Raw genomic sequence first — 24,280 nt, forward strand, 5'->3', positions numbered from 1 at the left:
GTAGGTTTATTTGAACAGTGAGAGAAAGAATAACAACAACAAAAATCCAGAAAAACGTATGTCAAAAATGTTATGAATTGATTTGCATTTTAACGAAATAAGTATTTGACCCCCTCTCAATCAGAAAGATTTCTGGCTCCCAGGTGTCTTTTATACAGGTAAAGAGCTGAGATTAGGAGCACACTCTTAACGGGAGTGCTCCTAATCTCAGTTTGTTACCTGTATAAAAGACACCTGTCCACAGAAGCAATCAATTAATCCGATTCAAAACTCTCCACCAAAACATGACTTAGTACTTGGTGGCAAAACCCTTGTTGGCAATACATCGCCTATGAAAAGAGGCTACTTTTTTTTATCCAGGTGAATAAAACTCCTAACAGCCTACCCGACCGCTCGGAGGCGTCCACATGGTCCTAAAGCACACTGTTGCCTCTTTTTGTATCACATTCCAATTATAAAACTGGGGGGGACAAAAATGCAATTTCAGAATGTGGGGGGGACATGTCCCCCCCGTCCCCAGTGAAAGTTGCGCCCCTGGCTATATGTACAGTATGTATTATTTGTAGCATTGTACAGCTAAGCCAGAGTCATATTCAGACCTAACTCAAATGTAAATATCTGTCTGTGTCTTTATGACTTTGTATAATTATGACACATTGAAGTCATTTCATTTCAAACAGTTGTAGGTGGCAAAGCTAAACGGGGAGAAGATGGGGAGGAAAAAAGGATCCTGAAAAAGTATCCAGAAAAAGTGACCGCAGTAATTGGTGAGTAGGTTTTTGTTCATTGATTTCAAATGAGCATTTGATAGTGTGCAGGTATTGTCATGATATTGTTTAAAAAATAATATTACTTATAAGTGTTATAAGTGACTCATGGCAGAAAGAATGGTGAATATTATTCCAGACACTGACATGGCTTAAAGGGATACTGCGAGATTTCAAGATTTAGGTAGATCTTTTACTTACCCAGAGGCAGACGAACTCATGGAAACCATTTTTATGTCTTTGCGTGCAGTTTATTGAAGAGATTATTGAAGTTAGCATATCGTTAGTTTAGCGCAATTACTGGAAGTCTCCCACAGTAGCCAGCTCCTCTCAAAAACAGGGAAATATACCTTCTAACTACTCCAAACCTGGGTGGTTGGTAATTTATAGTCTTACAAAGCTATACATAGTAATCAATATTTTATAAATCTGTTAATTTTACTGATAATCATAAGAAACAAAATTCTATCCACGTCCTTAGAGATCGCAGCATTGTACTGTATCTCTCTCATTATGTCGTCTGTGAGCGCATGGGCAGCGCCATTGAGATAGATACAACGTTGCGATCTGCTGGCTACTATACTGGGAGACTTCCAGCAATTGTGCTAAATGGTAACAATATGCTAACTTCAATAATATCCAAACTGCAGGCAGAGACATAAAAATTGTATTTATGATTTCATCTGACTCTGGGTAAGTAGAAAACAACCTACATCTCGAAATCTGGCAGTATCCCATTAAAAATTAAGACCATAACAGGGTTGGGGTCAATTTAAATTCAATAAATTGAAGATGTTAAATGGATAGTTCACTTGTTTACACCTTATAGTCAGATGGCTTACAAAAAAACAATTAGTGTAGGCAATTAGTCAAAGTTCAATGTTTGTGGCCTAATCCCCTCAAGTTAATAGTGGCTATTTAAACAACTATGAATCATGGATTACAGTGTCTCCTGGCCCATGGACTACTTTCAGGGTAAGGAACCCTCTGCCTGACTATAAAGGTGTCAAAAAGTGAACTATTCCTTAATTGAATTTACAAATCATTGCAAATAGGGAATTCATGGTCAAGGATTTCTTATTAAACTGAGTCTGATAAGCTTTTCACATAACCGTTTTTTCATTATATATATATATTTTGTTTATGACCTCAAATCCAACCCCTAACTGTTCTATGTGCTTTTTTATCTTCTATGTGTTGCTCTCCCCCCACAGATGCTGTCATGAAGCGCTTCCCTGGTGCAACAAAGGGACAAGTGGGAACGGCTTAAAACAGTAAAATGGCTGAATTGACCAGTGATGAGAGAACAAAGTAAATGACTAGGATTAAATTAAGTGTTTAGTCTCGTTTGTTCTAATGTTTTATTACCATGACTACAATTATTACTGAAATAATGCTCCTGTAACATACAGTATATGTTAACACATATTGTTAACTTTTATACAACAGGTGGGTCTAATCCTGAATGCTGATTGGTTAAAATCACATTCCAGCCGGTGTCTATTCCACAAGTTACCACCGGCTAAATCTATGACATAAAAATTTACTCTGTTCCATCTGACTGCGCAATCCACTGTCTCATCAGCCCAGTCAGGCACTTTATAAACTTGGTCTCCACTATAAAAAGTATCTAGACATTATCTCACATTTCTTTTAGACTAACATTTAGTTTTCAACAGCGGAGATTTGTATAAACCTTGCTGTCTGTCTCTCCGACATTTGCAACATTGTTTCAATATTCAAATTCGATCTCCAGCTGTTCCGTAGTAATGAACGTGTTGGGAGTCAGGACGAGACAGTCAGGCAGGCAGCGTTTCTCAGCCAGTCGAAATCATGAATCAACTTACATCATTTTTATGGATATACGTATACAAAGAAATGTCAATTGAAAAAAGTTAAAATGAAATGAAGTGCAGCTAGTTTGCAGTCTTTCCAGCTTCAGTTTGAAGTTATTGTGTTAGCTGTGATGTTGGCTAGCTCCTCTGAACAACAGTGTCCTGACGAGACAGCACATTTTCTATGCCAGGCGAAATTGCGCCTCATTAGCTCATTGTTATGGGTGTATCCAAATAAATGTCACTAGAAAACAGCTTAAACAAATGCAAATGCAGCTACTTTGCTGTTATTCTGACTGCACCTTTTGACGTGACTGTAAGTTAGCCATAGTTGGCTAGCTAGCAAGCAAGGGATAAGAACGTTGCAATGGAATATTTAGAACGAACGACTGGGTCACGTCCATAGATACAGAACAAAAATACTAAATGACTGGGTCGCGTCTCTAGCAACCAAACCGATAGAACGAACGACCAGCCGGATTGGGTAGCAACCCTAGATTTGTGTCGGGACTATATATTTTGGAAGGATTAAATAGTGTGAATAAATTCAGCAAAATAATGTTTTTAATGAAAATATGTCAATCATTATTTGAATATGTGGTCCTCTGTAGCTCAATTGGTAGAGCATGGCGCTTGTAACGCCAGGGTAGTGGGTTCGATCCCCGGGACCACCCATACGTAAAAATGTATGCGCACATGACTGTAAATCGCTTTGGATAAAAGCGTCTGCTAAATGGCATATTATTATTATTATTAACCCGTTGTATAAAATTGATAATGCCCTCAAAGCCGGTGTTTGGAGGATATATTGGCACGGTTTGCCAACTCTCAACTTCGTCTCGGGCCTAACAACACCCATGCCAATATATCATCCAAACACCGGCTTTGAGGGCATTATCACTTAAGTATTGTGACATATAAGGGACATATATGTAATAAACATTTGAATACTATGTTTCATACATATACAGTATGAGCATATAAGTATTATAAATATATGCATATATATGTGTATAAAAGGAAGAAATGTATGTCACTTAAGAAAACGGCCAATTCTTGTATATTTCAACATATACAGTATGTGACATATATGTATTTATATGTGTGGATACATATGTAAGCATATACACTGAGTTTACAAAACATTAACGACACCTGCTCTTTCCATGACATAGACTGACCAGGTGAATCCAGGTGAAAGCTATGATCCCTTATTGATGTCACTTGTTAAATCCACTTCAATCTGTGTAGATGAAGGGGAAGAGACAGTTTAAAGAAGGATTTTTAAGCCTTGAGACAATCGAGACATGGATTGTGTATGTGTGCCATTCAGAGGGTGAATGGGCCAGACAAAACATGTAAGTGCCTTTGAACGGGGTATGGGAGTAGGTGTTCCTAATGTTTGGTATACTCAGTGTATGTTTCCACCATATATGCCCATACAACACATATAATTAATATACATATATTGCCATATATTACTTTTCCGTATGGGTAGGTAGCCACAACAAATTGGAATTCGTAACATATCAAACGTTTTGCAAATCGTAACATATCATACAAATAGTAATTCGCAACATCATATGAAATGGATGATGGACATCCACAAATTAATACATACCATACGAAACGTAACATATCATACTAAATGGAGTGTTTCGGATTTACATACAGAATAATATGAAATGCTCTGAGACCAGGTTGATGTAGGAGAGTGCACTTTTTGTAAAACACATAGGGCCTATAGAAAGACAGCAGTCACACACAGCATGATGTTAAAGCATAAGCAGCCAATTCACTCGACATAAAAGGCCAGTAGGTTCCAACCATAAGAATACAAAAACACAACCATTAGGCTAAGAAAATATATTTGTACAAGCTCAACAATCAAATATAATATTTTTCTTGATGTTGTTAATTATCAGGTATTCCAATTTCACACTCTTAATTGAAACAAGATAGTGGCGCAAGCCTGAACCCCTGTAGCTCAGTTGGTAGAGCATGGCGCTTGCAACGCCAGGGTTGTGGGTTCGTTTCCCACCGGGGGCCAGTATGAAAATGAAAATGTATGCACTCACTAACTGTAAGTCGCTCTGGATAAGAGCGTCTGCTAAATGACTAAAATGTAAATGTAATATATCTTAATGTCAGCATGTTGTTGAAGGCACAAGTTAGTATGCTTTGTAATGTCGAATAGCCCCCAGTTCACTCAGAGGTGAGGATTTCCTATTTTTGTCACAGGGGCATAATGTTTCATTAATATCTGGCCATTTCCATTCACACACATGGGCAGAAATACTGCACACTGGAAACAATTGAATAGAGGAAACCTTTTGACATGATCAAAATTATCCGTAATTCGATGTGTAGATCAAAGGCCCCAGAAGGACCATGGTAATGTAATTTATGCATGGAAATGAAGTCAATCTTTACAAAAACATTCTACAAAAACATTACATTAACAGCATTGCATTACATTATATTACGAAATAATAAAAAATCTCAGTTTGTCATCAATCTCGAAGTGTTCAGTGTTGGGGATTGGGAACGCAGTAAATCACATCACTCAACAGTAGAAGTAAGGCATAACACAAACGTAAACTATCATCAGAGCGTAACGTGTAACATACAGTTCCTGTAGTACAGTGCAGTATGATATGTTTTCTATGGCATATAGTTAATATCATTATGGACTCATTTTTCCCAATTCAATGACGATGTCAATGATGCTATAATTAAGCATTACTGAGCATATCAGTATCTATAAGACGGGTTAGCTGACAACGTCACAAAAACGATGTGCGCATGTTGATGAGGCAGAAGGCCGTGTGGTGTAATGATTCTGGATGGTCAGATAGCTAGCAACAATGAAAAGAAGCTGCCATGTGGGGAATCGTAGGTGGCTCGTTTCAGCTCATTGTATATTGCTATTGATACCATATCTTGTTTTGACTCATGACACATCTATGCTAATATGGCTAAAATTCACTAGCTAGCTAACCAACAACTGTAACTATGTATTTGAGAGACAACAAGTGCTCATTGTATTTACATTTTCAATAAACATTTAGAGACTAAATATAGTTTACATGCTGTCAACAATCCAAGCCAGCCCCATCTGTTTTGCCCCATAGTTGCGCACAGGTCGGTTTTGTTGCTTAACAACCAACCCATCTATAATGCTGATTCAATTTCACATGCAGTTCTACCTTCAGCCACCAGATGTCTTAAATGGCCGGTCAACCGCTGTGAATATACACCTCTCCTGCTCTCTCAATGTGTGTCAGGAGACCTGTTATGCTACATTAGTCCATTATATTGTATAATCATAACGATAAGAGAGTGATCCTGTACTTCTTGGAGGTCAGAGGATGTAGGCAGGGTGGAGGAAGTCTTTAGGGACGATACCGATGGTACCATTTAGCTCTCCGACCCACCAGCCATGGATGTTATATTCCTGGAACACAGAGAGACACAAGCAGGGTGAGGAGGAGGAACACGTACAACTATGCTCAGTAGACTATGTCATCATAGGTTTATAACAGAATTTAGCGTTGCCTCAAAATAGCTCTTGATACCTTGTTTTGTCATTATTGGGGTACAAGCAGATTGCGAATTACCGGGGGCCTATAGGGGTCTCAAAAAAATGCTAATTTAACAATTCTCTTATTTGTTTAAAATGCAATTTGTACTGCTACAGTGGTAAATATTAAAATAAAAGCTTATTCCAAATTAAACAAACACCACCACCTCTGTGTCATGGTAAAAATAAAAAAAATAAAAACATGTGGCTGCACTTGTCATCCCGTGACAGTCCCATATCTCAGCCTCTTTTCAGGTGTCCCAACTTTTCTTACCACAAAAAATATCATTTTGTCAATCAGCAAGGCGCATCAATTAAGTCAGGCTACAAGAGTGTAGACCCAATGACAATTGCCAAATGTCATTACACTTTTTGGTGTTTTGTAACAGATGTCTCTCTCCATTCATCAAATTGCGCGAGACTCCCGAATGTCACGGTATAATTCGCACTCTGGGTACAACATCTGATACCCAAAGGCCATCTCATATCTATCGATCAATCCATTTGTATGGGGTTTACGTGTAGAATGCATGTTTGTAGAACCTTTTCTCCCTCTCCTGGCTGTCTCTCTGGGCACTGCTGTGATAGATCCCACATCCTCAGTCAGCAGCCCATCCTATCATACAGAGAGTTCTGACACCTTACTATAAAGCCAGAGGAATGAAAAACAGACCTACTCCTAATGACTGGTGACTGGACAGAGATAACGTATGAGTTGTGACTGGACAGAGATTACGTATTGGCCGGTTAGAGCTCACAGAGCAGAGTGATGGCCCAGGCCTGAAGTGTTCTTAGAGCAGGTCATGATAAGCAGATCATCCATCTGGATGTGCAGAACAGAGAGAACATTATCATTCTGTCTGCTCGCCTACACAGAGCACTGAGAACTGACTGTTTCAATACAATTACAGAGTGATTGAAGGTGGAATACTCAATACATAAAATGGCAAATTGCTGACTTAAAGACAAGTGAAAAATGTATGCACTCACTAACTGTAAGTCGCTCTGGATAAGAGCGTCTGCTAAATGACTAAAATGTAAATGTAAATGAAGCAAGCACACACATTTTCTTCAGGAAGGTACCTTTTCTAGTCCCTGTGTGGATCTCCAACACATGGCCCTAATATCCGAAGTAATAAAAACCCATGTTTCTGTCTTAAAAACCAAAAACATACAGCGAAAATGTTTTGTTGCGGAAAGCTAGCTTGAATAGTACATTTAAAAAAAGGAGAGAAACAGACGGACTGGGGCATCAGAGAGTAGGAACGAAACAGTTTCTCTCCCCCGGGGCTGTCGCAGCTCCATTCCTCCAACCACAGTGACAGAAAGTTGTATTTATCTCCCCAGCCCATCTGTGCAGCCAGTCCCACGTCCTCCCTGAGAAAGCTCTTTTTGATTATAAACGCCACCATTTTAATACGCTTGCTACATCACCACAGTGTGCCAGTGGCAGCAAAGGTCTGTCAAGCATGCCAACTCCATCTTCCTCGCTGCTTACTACGGGTTCATACAGAGTACACCTGCTGGAAGGGGAGGTCTCGTAGAGAAGCATAGGGAGTAAATGTATTCTAATGACAATGCCTTAACTTCAATCTCTCTTACCTCCTACTGATTTTGCTCCTTTAATTTGGTGTAATGCATATCAGAATTTTGGATATGATGATATTTAAAGACGTCCTCCAGTGATTTTTTTTTTTTCTTTTTCTGTTGAAAAATAATTTAAATACAGTAAACACACTAAAGGGTAAAAAAATAAAATGTTTTGAGCAAAATAGTGTTTTTTCGACACAACTGATGGTTGGTCTGATGGTCACTTTGTGATGTCATCGGCCTCCCCCCTTGCTTGTGGAACAATAGAGGAGCAATAGAGAACAAAAGAGGAAAGGCCCACCCCGCCCCCACTTGTTTCATGTCATGGGGATACCAGTTGACCACCTATTGAGATGTGACTTTTGTTAAGTAAATCAGGTGTTAAATGAGGTGAAAAGGAGCCTGGATTGGGACTTTAAGTCTCAGGAGAAAATACAATGGATAACACCTTTCTGTGGGGGCCAAGGATGCCATGCCATTTCTATACCAAGACGTTCTCCTTCAATAAAAACATTATCAAGTGGCCCTTAGTGGCAGTCTGGAATGTTTTGTGTGGCCTGGATCATTTGTGTGGATCTGGATCATAACTGCTATTGTGTATGTTGGGAGGAGGTGGAATGAGGAGAGAACAGCGCCATGTTGTGGCGGTGCGTTGACTCGTTGACCTCCCCATGACTCCTCCATATAGAGGGTGCAAATGAACGTGAGCGGGGCTGGCACAGAGAAAGAGGGAGTGAGCGAGTTGCCATGACAACACCTGCAGTACACCAGTAGCATCGTTTATTTACCACTCAGGGGGCTGGCTAATGGTGACATTTGGATGGCCTCATCGCTCACTTTGGGCAGGAGGACAGATTGACAGCTAACGATGCCTGAAGAGGGAGGAGGTTGGCTTGACTGTCTCTCATATGGTGAATGACAGGAGCAGGATGCAGGAGAAGGAGCACTTTGTATGCCATGCCAGGTCACTGTGACGGCTGCTTTACCCTATTCCCACTCTCCTCCCCGAGCTATACATTCACTCCTTTTGTAGAACATCAAGTTCTGCTCAAGTTCCATAGTCATTCTTTGTATTTTTGCTTTCACTCTTGATGTATAAGCAATACATACACACGTAAACACATACATTCACACACACAGATGCACACAAAGACACACCTACATACACACACGTACGCACACAAACACACACCTACATACACACACGTACGCAGGAGGAGTGTTAATAAGACTGACCCATAAGGCATCTGCCCTCGGCAACCAGCTGACTAAGGCAGGCCTTGGGCGTGATGGAGCGCAGGAAGTCTCTCATTGCCCTGCCGCTGAACCCGCCGTCTGGGTGTTACAATCTCCTCATCTCCATCTTCCCCTCTTTCTCTCTAGCTACCTCTCCCTCTCTCTCTGTTTCGCTCTCATCCACAAGAGAGTCATCAGACACACACTGCAGCATTGCGTCTCTCTCCACTAGTCTTCCTAACAATGAAACATGGACACCTCTTACAAGCCGCAGCTCCTGGTCTATTTAACCCCAAATCTAGTCAAATAATTTTGCTCACACAGGTGGACTGGACTGCCTTAGCTGTTCTATAATAGTTTTGCACACGAACACATATCCGACCATTGCAAAACAAATGTCTACTTATTTTGCCAGCTATGAATATTTAAAAGAAATCCTAGCAATGCCTATTTAGAGATTTGGACACATTGGTTTCTTTAAATGGTTTAGATCCGTTTAATAAACAGACAATCTTTTAATTGAATCAACGAGATGGATTCAAAGTTGAGAGATGACTGAGAGCGGTCTAAATTATGAAGGAACAAATAAGATGAAAAGAAAAAAACACAATCCGCTTCTCTTTGAAAGCCGCCTTGGGATTATGGATGGTTCTTTAACTTAATAGCAATTTAAAGTGGATTTGTGTATGCCACTGAGTGTCTGTAATGATAGCTGTTTACACCGCCCCTCATTTATAATAATTAGGCAGAATGTTACCCAGGCACAGTTCTAGGCTATTGGCTGGGCCTGAATAATGAACTTACTGTAGCTGACCGGGAGATGACCACTGTCTCCTGGATGACCCCAAATCCCAGACTCACCCCCTACTACTTTGGGTGGTAAATAGGATGTCTTGCCCTGTCTATAGGGTCTTGGTGTCTATAGCCACAAAAGCAGCTTTAAAGGGGTATGTGACAAAGAAAAGGGGTGACAAAGAGGGGGCTAAAGGGTTCACACAAAGAGATAAAGGGATCTCCCTTTGTCTCTCTCTTGCTTGACTTTTCCCATCTGATTGTTCTTCCTCCCTTTCCCTTGTCTTTGGCCACATTCACATGGTGTGACCTATGGCAATGGGCCAAATGGGGTTGTCATGGATTTAAGGCAGTTGAGGACATGAGAATATGACCCTATGGAAATAAGATATATTTTCTATACTAATAAAATACAATTGAATACAAACTACATCTTTTTTTCAGTGACTTTGGCTAATTTTTCAGATGTAAGTGGTATATTTTCAAAAGTCATAGTACAACAGTAAAAACTGCTAACACTTGTAATGGCCCCTGTCTTTTATGTTCAGAACCTTTGATTGAGCGTTCATTGGAGTTCAACACATCTTTCACCCCTGAGTCATTCATGCAAAATCAAAGTTTTTCATGAAATACCATGAGCACATTTAGTTGAGTCAACAATACATCTGATAATGATGGGCTCACCGTTTAGTTTTAACTAAAATGTAATTCTATAGCAAAAAAGACATGATGCAATTTTCAAAACAGATCTTTTTGAAGTGCTGAATAGAAGGAATAATAAAGGTTAAATACAAATCTCCATTCAGTATTTTGCTACATACCAGTATGTACAATTTTTTCAAATTTACTGCAAATCATATTTTAAAAAACAAATGTTTGTTCCAATGTAAGGTTTGGAGCAAAATGTCAGTCTTACAGTTTCAGTATCCTTATAACGTACATACAGTGCATTCGGAAAGTATTCAGACCCCTTGACTTTTTCCACATTTTGTTACGTTAAAGCCTTATTCTAAAATTGATTTTTATATTTTTATAATCTTCATCAATCTACACTCAATACTCCATAATGACAAAGTGAAAACAGGTTTTTATAATTTTTTGCAAATGTATTAAAAATAAAAAACATAAATACCTTATTTACATACGCTACCAGTGAAAAGTTTGGACACACCTACGCATTCAAGGGTTTTTCTTTATTTGTATGATTTTTTACACTGTAGAATAATAGTGAAGACATCAAAACTATGAAATAACACATATGGAATCATGTAGTAACCAAAAAAGTGTTAAACAAATCTTCAAATAGCCACCCTTTGCCTTGATGACAGCTTTGCACACGCTTGGCATTCTCTTAACCAGCTTCATGGAGGTAGTCACCTGGAATGCATTTCAATTAGTTCATTTGTGGAATTTATTTCCTTCTTAATGCGTTTGAGCCAATCAGTTGTGTTGTGACAAGGTAGGGGGAGTATACAGAAGATAGCCCTATTTGGTAAAAGACCAAGTCCATATTATGGCAAGAACAGCTCAAATAAGAAAAGAGAAATGACAGTCCATTATTACTTTAAGACATGAAGGTCAGTCAATACGGAAAATGTCAAGAATTTTGAAAGTTTCTTCAAGTGCAGACGCAAAAACCATCAAGTGCTATGATGAAACTGGCTCTCATGAGAACCGCCACAGGAATGGAAGACCCAGAGTTCCCTCTGCTGCAGAGGATAAGTTCAGTAGAGTTACCAGCCTCAGAAATTGCAGCCCAAATAAATGCTTCACAGAGTTCAAGTAACAGACACATCTCAACATCAACTGTTCAGAGGGGACTGTGTGAATCAGACCTTCATGGTCGAATTGCTGCAAAGAAACCACTACTAAAGGACACCAATAATAAGAAGAGACCTGCTTGGGCCAAGAAACACGCGTAATGGACATTAGATTTTTGGTTCCAACCGCCGTGTCTTTGTGAGATGCAGTATGGGTGAACGGATGATCTCCGCATGTGTATTTCCCACCGTAAAGCATGGAGGAGGAGGTGTTATGGTGTGGGGTTGTTTTGCTGGTGACACTGTCTGTGATTTATTTAGAATTCAAAGCACACTTAACCAGCATTGCTACCACAGCATTCTGCAGCAATACGCCATCCCATCTGGTTTGGGCTTAGTGGGACTATCATTTGTTTTCAACAGGACAATGACCCAACACACCTCCAGGCTGTGTAAAGGGCTATCTACCAAGAAGGAGAGTGATGGAGTGCTGCATCAGATGACCTGGCCTCCACAATCCCCCGACCTCAACCCAATTGAGATGGTTTGGGATGAGTCAGATGGCAGAGTGAAGGAAAAGCAGCCAGCAAGTGCTCCGCATATGTGGGAACTCCCTCAAGACTGTTGGAAAAGCATTCCAGGTGAAGCTGGTTGAGAGAATGCCAAGAGTGTGCAAAGCTGTCATCAAGGCAAAGGGTGGCTATCTGAAGAATCTCAAATATAAAACATATTTTGATTTGTTTAACACTTTTTTGGTTACTACATGATTCCATATGTGATATTTCATAGTTTTAATGTCTTCACTATTATTCTACAATGTAGAAAATAGTAAAAATTAAGAAAAACCCTTGAATGAGTAGGCGTGTCCAAACTTTTGACTGGTACTGTAAGTATTCAGACCCTTTGCTATGAGTCTCAACATTGAGCTCAGGTGCATCCTGTTTCCATTGATCATCCTGGAGATGTTTTTACAACTTGATTGGAGTCCAACTGTGGTAAATTCAATTGATTGGACATGATTTGGAAAGGCACACACCTGTCTATATAAGATCCCACAGTTGACTGTATATGTCAGAGCAAATACCAAGCCATGAGGTTGAAGGAATTGTCCGTAGAGCGCCGAGATAGGATTGTGTCGAGGCACAAATCTGGGGAAGGGTACCAAAACATTTCTGCAGCATTGAAGGTCCCCAAGAACACAGTGGCCTCCATCATTCTTAAATGGAAGAAGTTTGGAACCACCAAGACTCTTCCTAGAGCTGACTGGGGGAGAAGGGCCTTGGTCAGGGAGGTGACAACGAACCCGATGGTCACTCTGACAGAGCTCCAGAGTTCCTCAGTGGAGATAGGAGAACCTTCCAGAAGGACAACCATCTCTGCAGCACTCCACCAATCAGGCCTTTACGGTAGAGTGGCCAGACGGAAGCCACTCCTCAGTTAAAGGCACATGACAGCCCGCTTCGAGTTTGCCAAAAGGCACCTAAAGGACTCTCAGACCATGAGAAACAAGATTCTCTGGTCTGATGAAACCAAGATTGAACTCTTTGGCCTGAATGCCAAGCGTCACGTCTGGAGGAGACCTGGCACCATCTCTACGGTGAAGCATGGTGGTGGCAGCATCATGCTGTGGGGATGTTTTTCAGCGGCAGGGACTGCGAGACTAGTCAGGATTGAGGGAAAGATGAATGGAGCAAAGTACAGAGAGATCCTTGATGAAAACCTGCTCCAGAGCACTCAGGACCTCAGACTGGGGCGACGGTTCACCTTCCAACAGGACAACGACCCTAAGCACACAGCCAAGACAATGCAGGAGTGGCTTCGGGGACAAGTCTCTGAATGTCCCTGAGTGGCCCAGCCAGAGCCCGGACTTGAACCCGATCAAACATCTCTGGCGAGACCTGAGAATAGCTGTGCAGCGACGCTTCCAACCTGACAGAGTTTGAGAGGATCTGCAGAGGTGAATGGGAGAAACTCCCCCAATACAGGTGTGCCAAGCTTGTAGCATCATACTCAAGAAGACTGAGTAAAGGGATATTTCAGTTTTTTAAATGCAAACATTTATAAAAACCTGTTTTTGCTTTGTCATTATGGGGTATTGTGTGTAGATTGATGACGATTCAATTTTAGAATAAGGCTGTAACGTAACAAAATGTGGAACAAATCCAGGGGTCTGAATACTTTTTCAATGCACTGTATGTAGAAGAAATCATCAGACATTGTGGCATGTATTGTAAAGCAGAAGCCTAAAGTAAAAAGGGATTGTGTAGCCTGGTATATGTATTCCATTTCTGCCCCGTGCATGCTACATTGCACAATATCAACTTTTCTATGTGACTTACAGTATTACTATAAACTGCTACAGTTTCATCAGCTAAAATTATCAGCTTACAGTGTATCAATGAAATCCAGATAATGAGTGGAATATATTGTTATATACAACCTAATTATTTCAGCAGTACCTTGCACACTACACTATAATTCCAAATGGTAGCACATATAGTTTCCACTATGTCCTATTGAAGCACACTGACTGATGGAGGATGATGATGTAGTTACAGCCTATATATGATTTGGTTCTACCTTCCAACATAAATTGATGTCAATTGATACATTTATGATGTAAAAATATAGAATGTGACATGTTTATCAGCATAATTTTTGTTGACGCTGTTAATCACGTCTCCATTTCTTCACCGCACGGAACCTTTTAAGCGCACCTTTTAAGTGCAGAACATAACACAGAACACATCTACAGTCAATGCTTGCGCCTCAGAGTGTGTGTGCTGTCAACCATGAAACATTCTCAGTATTAATGACTCAGCTATTGGCTGAGAAAGAATCGCACAGAAGTCAGCCACTAGGTGTCACCAGTGTCCATGTTCTGGAGGCCAGCATGGAACAGCAGTGTCTGGAGTTGGGTCACTGCCTACTTTACAACTGCTGCTGGATTGGTTGACTGGTCTCGCTCTCTGTCTCTGTCTCTCTCTATCACTCACACTCTCTCTCTCTCTCGCTCTCTCTCTATCACTCACACTCTCTTTCTCTCTCTCTTGCTCTCTAGCTCTGAGGTGCAGCCCTGGGTGGACAGAGCAGAGAGGAGATGCGAGATAGAGATAGATAGAGAGAGAGAGAGAGAGAGAGAGAGAGAGAGAGAGGGGGAGCAAAGAGATGGATGTGTTTGCAAGAGTTTAAAGGAGGCTGGATGGGTTGACATCGTAAATCTCTCCCCACTTCATTCCACCATTCTACATGAGTGCCTCTGGGAATATCGGAATGTGGCAGCTAACCTGTGGAACCCTGTCTTTTGATTCCGGCTACATAAATTACAGTCCTGGAATGCAGGACAACCCCACGGATTAGTGAGAACCATGCTTAGGAGTGAATATAAGCAATACAGATGTTAGGAGAGCAAAGATAGCATTTACTCATTTTAGACATTTTGTCAGCAAAAAAGATAGCATTTACTAATTTCAGACATTTTATCAGCAAATTCATATATACAGTGCCTAGTGAAAGTCTACACACCCCTTAGAGTCTTCATATTTTGCTGACCTTTCAAATGAAATCTAAAAATGGATTAAATTATATATTTTTCCGATGTACACAACCTACTCCACATTTCCAAAGTGAAAGAAAAATTACAGAACATGAATACTTGGTGAAAACACCTTTGGCAGCCATTTAGTCGGGAATCATTTTGAATAAGAATCTACCAACCTTGCACAACTCTTAGGGCAACACTTATCCATTGTTTTTGTCAAAATTGGTCAAGCTCAGTAAATTTGGTAGGGAGTCTTATTTTCATTTTCAATGCTAGTGTTTGTTATTTCCCCCATTTTTTTTTTTTTTTTTACATATTATTTATTTACACAGCATGAATATTAACACAGGGTAAGGTTAAAATCACTCCTCAGCACAGCACTTGTTGGCTTTAGCAATGAAGCTCTCCATAATTTCCTTTTAGCTTTAGGAGGCCCGTCTCGTCCTCCTGAAGGGCTTGCCTGTATACTCAAGCCACTATTGAATTGGTCGTCCATTAATTTCTCCACAATGGACAGACAGGTGGTTGACAGTCGTGGTGAGCACACTGGCTAGGTTGTTCGCCAGAGTCCGCCACTCCTCTTTGGTTTCTTGCAGAACAATCTGGTACTGTTGCTTGGCAGCTTTCAGCTCCTCCACGGCGTCGTCATATCCCAAGGTCACCTTCTTCTCCAGCAGCTTGCGGTGGTTCTCCGCATCCTCCATCTCAGCAGCAAACTTCTGATCCTCACCGGCCTTCTCCTGGATGTGGTGTTCAAGCTGCTCCTCCACCCTGCGAATTTGCTCTCTCAGTTGTTTGCCTTTTCTGAAATATTTGAATTAACCTTTTCCACAGACTCTTCCAGACCAAATGTAATGTTTGTTAGCCAAATACACTCTTCTTCCACATCATTGATCATTTTCCTAAGTGGATTTTGAATCTGTGTTCTGTATTGGACCGTAGTCGATGGTTTGTATTCTGTTGTGGTCCTGATATCAAAGTTTGCGGGCCAGCTTGTGGTACTCAGCTACCTTCACTTCAGCTGTCTCTTTGACCTTGGCCAGAGCGATCTCCTCTTTCCACATGTGCTACTCAGTCTGCTCCAGGCTTTTGCTCAGGCTGTTGATGGTCTGCTGCAGCCCACTCTTCTCCCAGTTGATCCTCTCGATGTTTGCTGGGGTGAATTTCTGGGTGGACAGGACGCATTGGACCCTCAACTGCTCCTTTTTCAGGGTCTTCACCTGCAGACCCGATGCTTCCAGCTCCTCAGACAGTCCTGAGGCTTTGTTATCCAAGTTGGCTTTGAACGATGTTAGCTCACTGTGATAGATCTGAAGCTTCTGCAGGTCCATGTGGCTTTTCACTTTCTCCACTCGTTTAGACTTTAAATCGGTCCGTTTGACTTTCTTTCTCCAGCCGCTCAACCGTATCACACAGGATTCCTCTTCTTGGACACCAGAAGAGCTTCGTCCACATTGTACAGTTTCTTTAAATAAGCAAGGCATTATTTGTCCTGCTCTTCAAATGTGTCTGCTCCTTGCATAAATTTGTGGTAGGTTTCAGCAGTGTAGTCTAGAAAGAGCTTATTGAAGTCAACACCATGCTGCCATCAGAAAAATCATAGATTAGCATATCCTGTTGTTCACTCAGCAGGCAAGAATTCTTACAAGTATCAATGAGCCAGGTCAGAGCCCCTAACACCTGTGGCCAGGTATGTGACGCTCCCACGGAGAACATGAAACTTTTAGAGAGTGCAAATGGATATCCCTAGTCTGAGAATCCTGGGGACCTCCTCCTCCACTTTGAACCTGTCAGTTCTGCAAATAAGAACTCGAAACAGTTAGCATTTACGTATGCATAAGTAGGATATAGCCGGTAGTTTATCCAAAAATGATTTTAAAATGGTAGAGAGTAAAATAGTATGATTTATTTATCAGAAGAATCTATTACAGCTAAAAAAAAATGCCATGCTCTAAAATGTCAATGCAAAGCCAAACGCTAAAGAAGACGGTGCAATAAAATGCCAGTACAAAGACATCAGATAGTTGGTATGTGTTTCTTCGTCGAGGGGAGACTGGAAACCAAGTTCAGCATCCGTGATGCCAGCTGCAGGCTCTGCCAGATTCATCTAGTAAAACTAATGGAATGCATACGAGTTGTGGCTTTACTAATTTATTTACTTTGTCAATGATACACACCAGCGCGCTCTCTCTCTCTCTCTCTCTCTCTCTCTCTCTCTCTCTCTCTCTCTCTCTCTCTCTCTCTCTCTCTCTCTCTCTCTCTCTCTCTCTCTCTCTCTCTCTCTCTCTCTCTCTCTCTCTCTCTCTCTCTCTCTCTCTCTCTCTCTCTCTCTCTCTCTCTCTCTCTCTCTCTCTCTCTCTCTCTCTCTCTCTCTCTCTCTCTCTCTCTCTCTCACACACACACACACATACATACATACACACACACACACTTCCCCCTTATATACAAACACAGGAAAAAACCTATCCAATAAAACAAAAAAACACAAATACTGTAAAAATGCTCGTCTTTACAGTAATATCTCGCTAGATCAATAATGATTGATGGGGGCTCTTTGTATAATCGTCATGTACGACTCACTTCACAGCCATACGACACCGTGCCTGTGGCCAGCCCCTAGCCTGGTCTACACTCAGGCAGTCAATCAAATCACAGCTTCAAAATACGGAGTGGCTACGGATACAGAGTTTCTGTATCCCAATTTGGCCAGGAAAAAATGTCTGCGCATGTGCAGGATCTTTTTTCTCGTAGCTGAGTGCCCACTCTGCTGCCTAGGTATCGGCTGTGCTGAATGCTCCACTGCCCCTCCCCCTCCTTCATCGCTTTTGTTGTACACAAAACTGTTCAAACTATTGCATTCCATGCTTCAGTAAGCATAAACGCGATTTCATGTTATTTTTTCAGGAGGGGAGTAGGCTACATGGAGCTTACATATTTTACACAAAATACATTAGCGAAATCTTCATTCAAACTTTGTTGTCAGTATTGCAAACATAAGCACGTCACAAACAGGCAGTCTAACTATTTCATGTTTTTCTTAGCTGCATGTAAATCAGCAGCTAAGAAAAACATGAAATCGTTAGACTGCCTGTTTGTGTCGTGCTTATGTTTGCAATACTGACAACAAAGTTTGTACGAACATTTTGATAATGTATTTTGTGTAAAATATTTACTCGCCCCGATATCAGCATATATGGTATATCAGCATATACAGTGCATTTGGAAAGTATTCAGACCCTTTCCACATTTTGTTACGTTACAGCATTATTCTAAAATGGATTAAATAAAACATGTTCCTCATCAATCTACACACAATACCCCATATTGACAATGCAAAAACATGTTTTTATAAATTTTTGCAAATGTATAAAAAATTATTTAAAAAAAACGTATTTACATAATTATTCAGACCCTTTGCTATGAGACTCAAAATTGAGCTCAGCTGCATCCTGTGGTCCTGATGGTCACTCTGACAGAGAACCTTCCAGAAGGACAACCATCTCTGCAGCACTCTAGAGTGGCCAGGCGGAAGCCACTCCTCAGTAAAAGGCACACGACAGCCCGCTTGGAGTTTGCCAAGATTCTCTGGTCTGATGAAACCAAGATTGAACTCTTTGGCCTGAATGCCAAGTGTCTCGTCTGGAGGAAACCTGGCACCATTCCTACTGTGAAGCATGGTGGTGGCAGCATCATGTTGTGGGGATGTTTTTCAGCGGCAGGGACTGGGAGACTAGTCAGGATCGAGCGAAAGATGAACGGAGCAAAGTACAGAGAGATCCTTGATGAAAACCTGCTCCAGAGCGCTCAGGACCTCAGACTAGGGCGAAGGTTCACCTTCCAACAAGACAATGACCCTAAGCACACAGACAAGACAACATAGGAGTGGCTTCGGGACAAGTCTCTGAATGTCCTTGAGTGGCCCAGCCAGAGCCCGGACTTGAACCCGATCGAACATCTCTGGAGAGACCTGAGAATAGCTGTGCAGCGACGCTCCCCATCCAACCTGACAGCTTGAGAGGATCTGCAGAGAAGAATGGGAGAAACTCCACAAATACAGGTGTGCCAAGCTTGTAACGTCATACCCAGGAAGACTTGAGGCTGTAATCGCTGCCAAATGTGCTTCAACAAAGTACTGATTAAAGGATCTGAATACTTATGTAAATGTGATATTTCAGTTTTTTATTTTTGATAAATTAGCAAAAATATATCCAAACCTGTTTTTGCTCTGTCATTATGGGGTATTGTGTGTAGATTGATGAGGAAAAGAAACAATTGAATCCATATGAAAATAAGGCTGTAACGTAACAAAATGTGGAAAAAGTCAAGTGGTCTGAATACTTTCCGAATGCACTGTATGGTAAAACTATGGCACTGGGAGATGCAAAACAAACTCACTATTTTTACCGATCCGGATACACGCTCAGCTGCCTAGAACATTCAGCTGTAGCCTTCATAATATGTATGTTTTGGAATGTTCGTTCAAATCACCACAGGGTTTTTGATTCAGCTGTTCAGAAATATGAGGCAGAGACATAGGCTACGTCTTCATGGTTTAGAAGAGGGTGAGTAAAGAGCAAAACGTGAAGGGAGGGGGAGTGTGAGCAGCAGCTAAGTTAGAAAAATGAATGTGTGTGTAAAATAACACATGCGCAGAACGTGATCCGGATCTTTAGCTTTAAGAGAGAGGTTTCCGGAGGGGCGGGCAGGGAGTGGGGGAAAACTCAGTATCTGTAGCCTCGGCCTTAAAAATAACAGTTTGTTAGCACCATTGATTTAGCACTTAGAGCGTGTCCTTTATACTTTGTAATTATGGGCAGTGTTGACATAGAGCCCATACACCCAGCCTCCCCCAACACCCCAAGCCTCTGTTCAGGAGAATTGATGGGCCTTAGTTTTATTATGGCCATTTTATGTCTGTGTTCCCCAGTTAGAGTTGCAGCCAAGGGCCTGTATTTCATTCGTAGAGGTCAGGATTCCCAGGAAACCCCTGTTAAACTAAATCGACTGCTCTACTGACACACCAGAGAGGGAACAGGGATTGCCCTCCCTTAAGGCTCGTTAAAACAAACATTGCCACGTAGGGTCCTAAGCATGTAATTCATGTCATTCATGAGGAAAATGTAATACAAGGTTATGACTATGAATGGGACACGGGTGGACTAGTGTCACACTAAGCCAAAGGCTTCCATTCAGAAACAGACAGGAAGGAATCACCTCTAAATGAATTACAATGAGGCCCTCACTTTGAATCCATTAAGGGACTGTTAGAATGCTCTGTTGTAGTCTATTTTGTTATTTTGACGACTAACATTTACATTTTTACATTTTAGTCATTTAGCAGACGCTCTTATCCAGAGCGACTTACAGTTAGTGAATACAAATTTTTTTTTTTTTTTTTTTATACTGGCCCCCCGTGGGAATCAAACCCACAACCCTGGCGTTGCAAACGCCATGCTCTATCAACTGAGCTACATCCCTGCCGGCCATTCCCTCCCCTACCCTGGACGACGCTGGGCCAATTGTGCGCCGCCCATGAGTCTCCCGGTCGCGGCCGGCTGCGACAGAGCCTGGATTCGAACCAGGATCTCTAGTGGCACAGTTAGCACTGCGATGCAGTGCCTTAGACCACTGCGCCACTCAGGAGTAGATGACTAAGTGGAACGGCTTTACAAAACGAGTCATCTGTGTCATTAAAGCTGTGTACCAGACGGTACAGCTACAGCCACTAACAGTTGGTCTGTTACAGTGAAAGGTACAGTTGAAGTCGGAGGTTTACATACACCTTAGCCAAATACATTGACACTCAGTTTTTCACAATTCCTGACATTTAATCCTAGTAAAAATTCCCTGTCTTAGGTCAGTTAGGATCACCACTTTATTTTAAGAATGTGTAATGTCAGAATAATAGTAGAGAGAATGATTTGTTTCAGCTTTTATTTCTTTCATCACATTCCCAGTGGGTCAGAAGTTTACATACACTCAATTAGTATTTGGTAGCATTGCCTTGAAATTGTTTAACTTGGGTCAAATGTTTCGGGTAGCCTTCCACAAGCTTCCCACAATAAGTTGGGTGAATATTGGCCCATTCCTCCTGACAGAGCTAGTGTAACTGAGTCAGGTTTGTAGGCCTCCTTGCTCGCACACGCTTTTTCAGTTATTTTCACACATTTTCTATAGGATTGAGGTCAGGGCTTTGTGATGGCCACTCCAATACCTTGACTTTGTTGTCCTTAAGCCATTTTGCCACAACTTTGGAAGTATGCTTGGGGTCATTGTCCATTTGGAAGATCAATTTGCGACCAAGCTTTAACTTCCTGACTGATGTCTTGAGATGTTGCTTCAATATATCCATATAATTTTCCTTCCTCAAGATGCCATCTATTTTGTGAAGTGCACCAGTCCCTCCAGCAGCAAAGCACCCCCACAGCATGATGCTGCCACCCCCTGTGCCTCAAGGTTGGGATGGTGTTCTTCGTCTTGCAAGCACCCCCTTTTTCCTCCAAACATAACGATGGTCATTATGGCCAAACAGTTCTATTTTGTTTCATCAGACCAGAGGACATTTCTCCAAAAAGTAAGATCTTTGTCCCCATGTGCAGTTGCAAACCATAGTCTGGCTTTTTTATGGCAGTTTTGGAGCAGTGGCTTCTTCCTTGCTGAGCGGCCTTTCAGGTTATGTCGATATAGGACTCGTTTTTACTGTGGATATAGATGTTTTGTACCTGTTTCCTCCAGCATCTTCACAAGGTCCTTTGCTGTTGTTCTGGGATTGATTTGCACTTTTCGCCTTCCTGAGCGGTATGACAGCTGCGTGGTCCCATGGTGTTTATACTTGCGTACTATTGTTTGTACAGATGAACGTGGTACCTTCAGGCGTTTGGAAATTGCTCCCAAGGATGAATCAGACTTGTGGAGGTCTACCATTTTCTTTCTGAGGTCTTGGCTGATTTCTTTTGATTTTCCCATGATGTCAAGCAAAGAGGCACTGAGTTTGAAGGTAGGCCTTGAAATACATCCACAGGTACACCTCCAATTGACTCAAATGATGTCAATTAGCCTATCAGAAGCTTCTAAAGCCATTACATAATTTTCTGAAATTTTCAAAGCTGTTTAAAGGCACAGTCAACTTAGTGTATGTAAACTTCTGACCCACTGGAATTGTGATACAGTGAATTATAAGTGAAATAATCTGTCTGTAAACAATTGTTGGAAAAATTACTTGTGTCATGCACAAAGTAGATGTCCTAACCGACTTGCCAAAACTATAGTTTGTTAACAAGAAATTTGTGGAGTGGTTGAAAAACGAGTTTTAATGACTCCAACCTAAGTGTATGTAAACTTCCGACTTCAACTGTAGGTAAGCCAACACCTACACTGAAAAAGTTGTACTATAGAAATCCTAAAACACTGAAGGCTGGTAACGTCTTCTTGATCCACCTCCAACAGTTTCAGAGCAGGTGGCATTATTATGCTTCTATGAAAAATGGAATGGGTTGTTTTGACATTCCCCTATAAACTAGTACACATAGACACAGTCCTTTATCTGATACTGCAGAGGAAACCACTGTGTTCAACTAAAAGTTCATTAACTCTTCCATTGGAAGACTGGAAATGATTCTAAACTCTTCCTATAAAATGTTACATACTGTAAAAACAGGATATATGATGACACACAAATCCAAGCCTTCCAATATAGCTTCAATCTGCGAACAAGGTCCTGAAAAGCTTAGCGGGCGGAGGTGCCCAAATTACAACACATTGATTTCCACTACAGTGGCTGTAACAAGTAGATAGACTGCATGTTACTACACAATTGCCATAAAACGCAGGGAAATAGATTGAGGGAAAAAAGCTGAGATGCAGGATGCTTCACCTGCAGTTCGTGTTCAATACAGCAGGGTTTCGCATGGCTGCTCTGTCAATTAACCCCCATGATACAGATACAGACTCAATCCCATTACTGAACATCTGATGGGCATTTCCCCCCACTGGCCTTGGAATAGACAATGGATGGGTTGGAGTTTGACTAAAATAAGTGTTACAAAGAGAGATTGAAGCGTTTTTTGGAAAATATCAGAATAGAATAGAATTAGAATAGAATATACTGTATGTAGCATGTTGATAAAGTGTATGAAGGAACTGTAACTGGTGCTGACCTTACTGACGATATAGATGAGGTCACCTCTCTGGAAGGCCAGCTCATCAGGCTCATCTGCCTCACAGTCCCACAAGCCCTGGTAGTAGTTGGCATAGTCCATGGACCAGACTAAGGAAAAACACACAATGCTGTTACCTAAAATATTTCATTTGAACCAAAAGTCTACATATCAAAACACTTTGAATAACTTTAATAGTGACTAATACCCCTATCACTAATGATCTTTATCTCTATAAAAGTCACACCTAAACACCTCCTCTCTAGAACAGCAGCTTGCTGATATCTAATTTCCTTCATGCCCTCATCTATTTTGTATTAACATAAACTGCTGACAAATGCTGACAAAGAGGACCCTGTGGAAGACAAAAAGTTGATACAGATTGTTGAAAGGGTATATAACATTTATACATTCAGATTTTTTTTTTTTTACTTTCCTATTTTGCTGGTCAATGCGTGCTCTGAGTGGGGTTCAGACCTGGTTTGGTGCTCTTCTCACTGATCTCCTCAATGGGTTCTGGAAAGTCATCGTCTGGAAAACAGGATGAAAACAAAAGAGGTGAGAAATTCCAAGACCTTTCCTGAAAAAGATGATGCACTTTCTGTATTGTGGAGATGTGGGTACCACCTGTCTTCCACCACCTCCCTTGGCCCTGGACACCACTACATACTTCCACCAGGGCCGGTCCTTGCCGTTCTGTCGCCCTAGGCGAGACCAAAAAATGCCGCCCCCACGCAAAACTCGAATAGTCCCAGTAAGCAAAATGACGTTGAAAAGATATCAAAAATACATATTTTCCAGATGTTGAAGTTAGGTTCTGAATGAAAGGTGAAAGGGTATTTTCTGTATGTTTAAAATACATATTTTCAGGACGTTGAAATCTTGTTCATTTTTGGTTCTGAATGAAAGTGGAAAATAATGGGGTGTAGCCTACCATGTCGGCCCGCAATGGAATTTTATGAATGCCCATTCATGTGGTAGGCCCACCGTTTGTAAAACAGGCCATTGCGTTGGCTTTAT

At 41.2% G+C, this 24,280-nt stretch overlaps 1 protein-coding gene across 1 annotated transcript in view; it reads right to left on the bottom strand.

Annotated features, from left to right (window-relative positions):
• Positions 1-4,667: 4,667 nt before the first annotated feature.
• Positions 4,668-24,280, bottom strand: part of LOC121547274 (src kinase-associated phosphoprotein 1) — a 46,998-nt gene continuing 27,385 nt past the window's right edge. Inside the window, exons 10-12 of the mRNA XM_041858449.1 lie at positions 23,738-23,791; positions 23,261-23,370; positions 4,668-6,059 (exon numbers count right to left, since the gene is read on the bottom strand). Coding sequence (XP_041714383.1) covers positions 5,967-6,059; positions 23,261-23,370; positions 23,738-23,791 — 257 coding nt within the window. The 3' untranslated portion in view covers positions 4,668-5,966. The remainder of the gene's footprint in view (positions 6,060-23,260; positions 23,371-23,737; positions 23,792-24,280) is intronic.

The sequence above is a fragment of the Coregonus clupeaformis genome, chromosome 31 (assembly GCF_020615455.1).
Source record: "Coregonus clupeaformis isolate EN_2021a chromosome 31, ASM2061545v1, whole genome shotgun sequence".
NCBI classification, from domain to species: domain Eukaryota; kingdom Metazoa; phylum Chordata; class Actinopteri; order Salmoniformes; family Salmonidae; genus Coregonus; species Coregonus clupeaformis.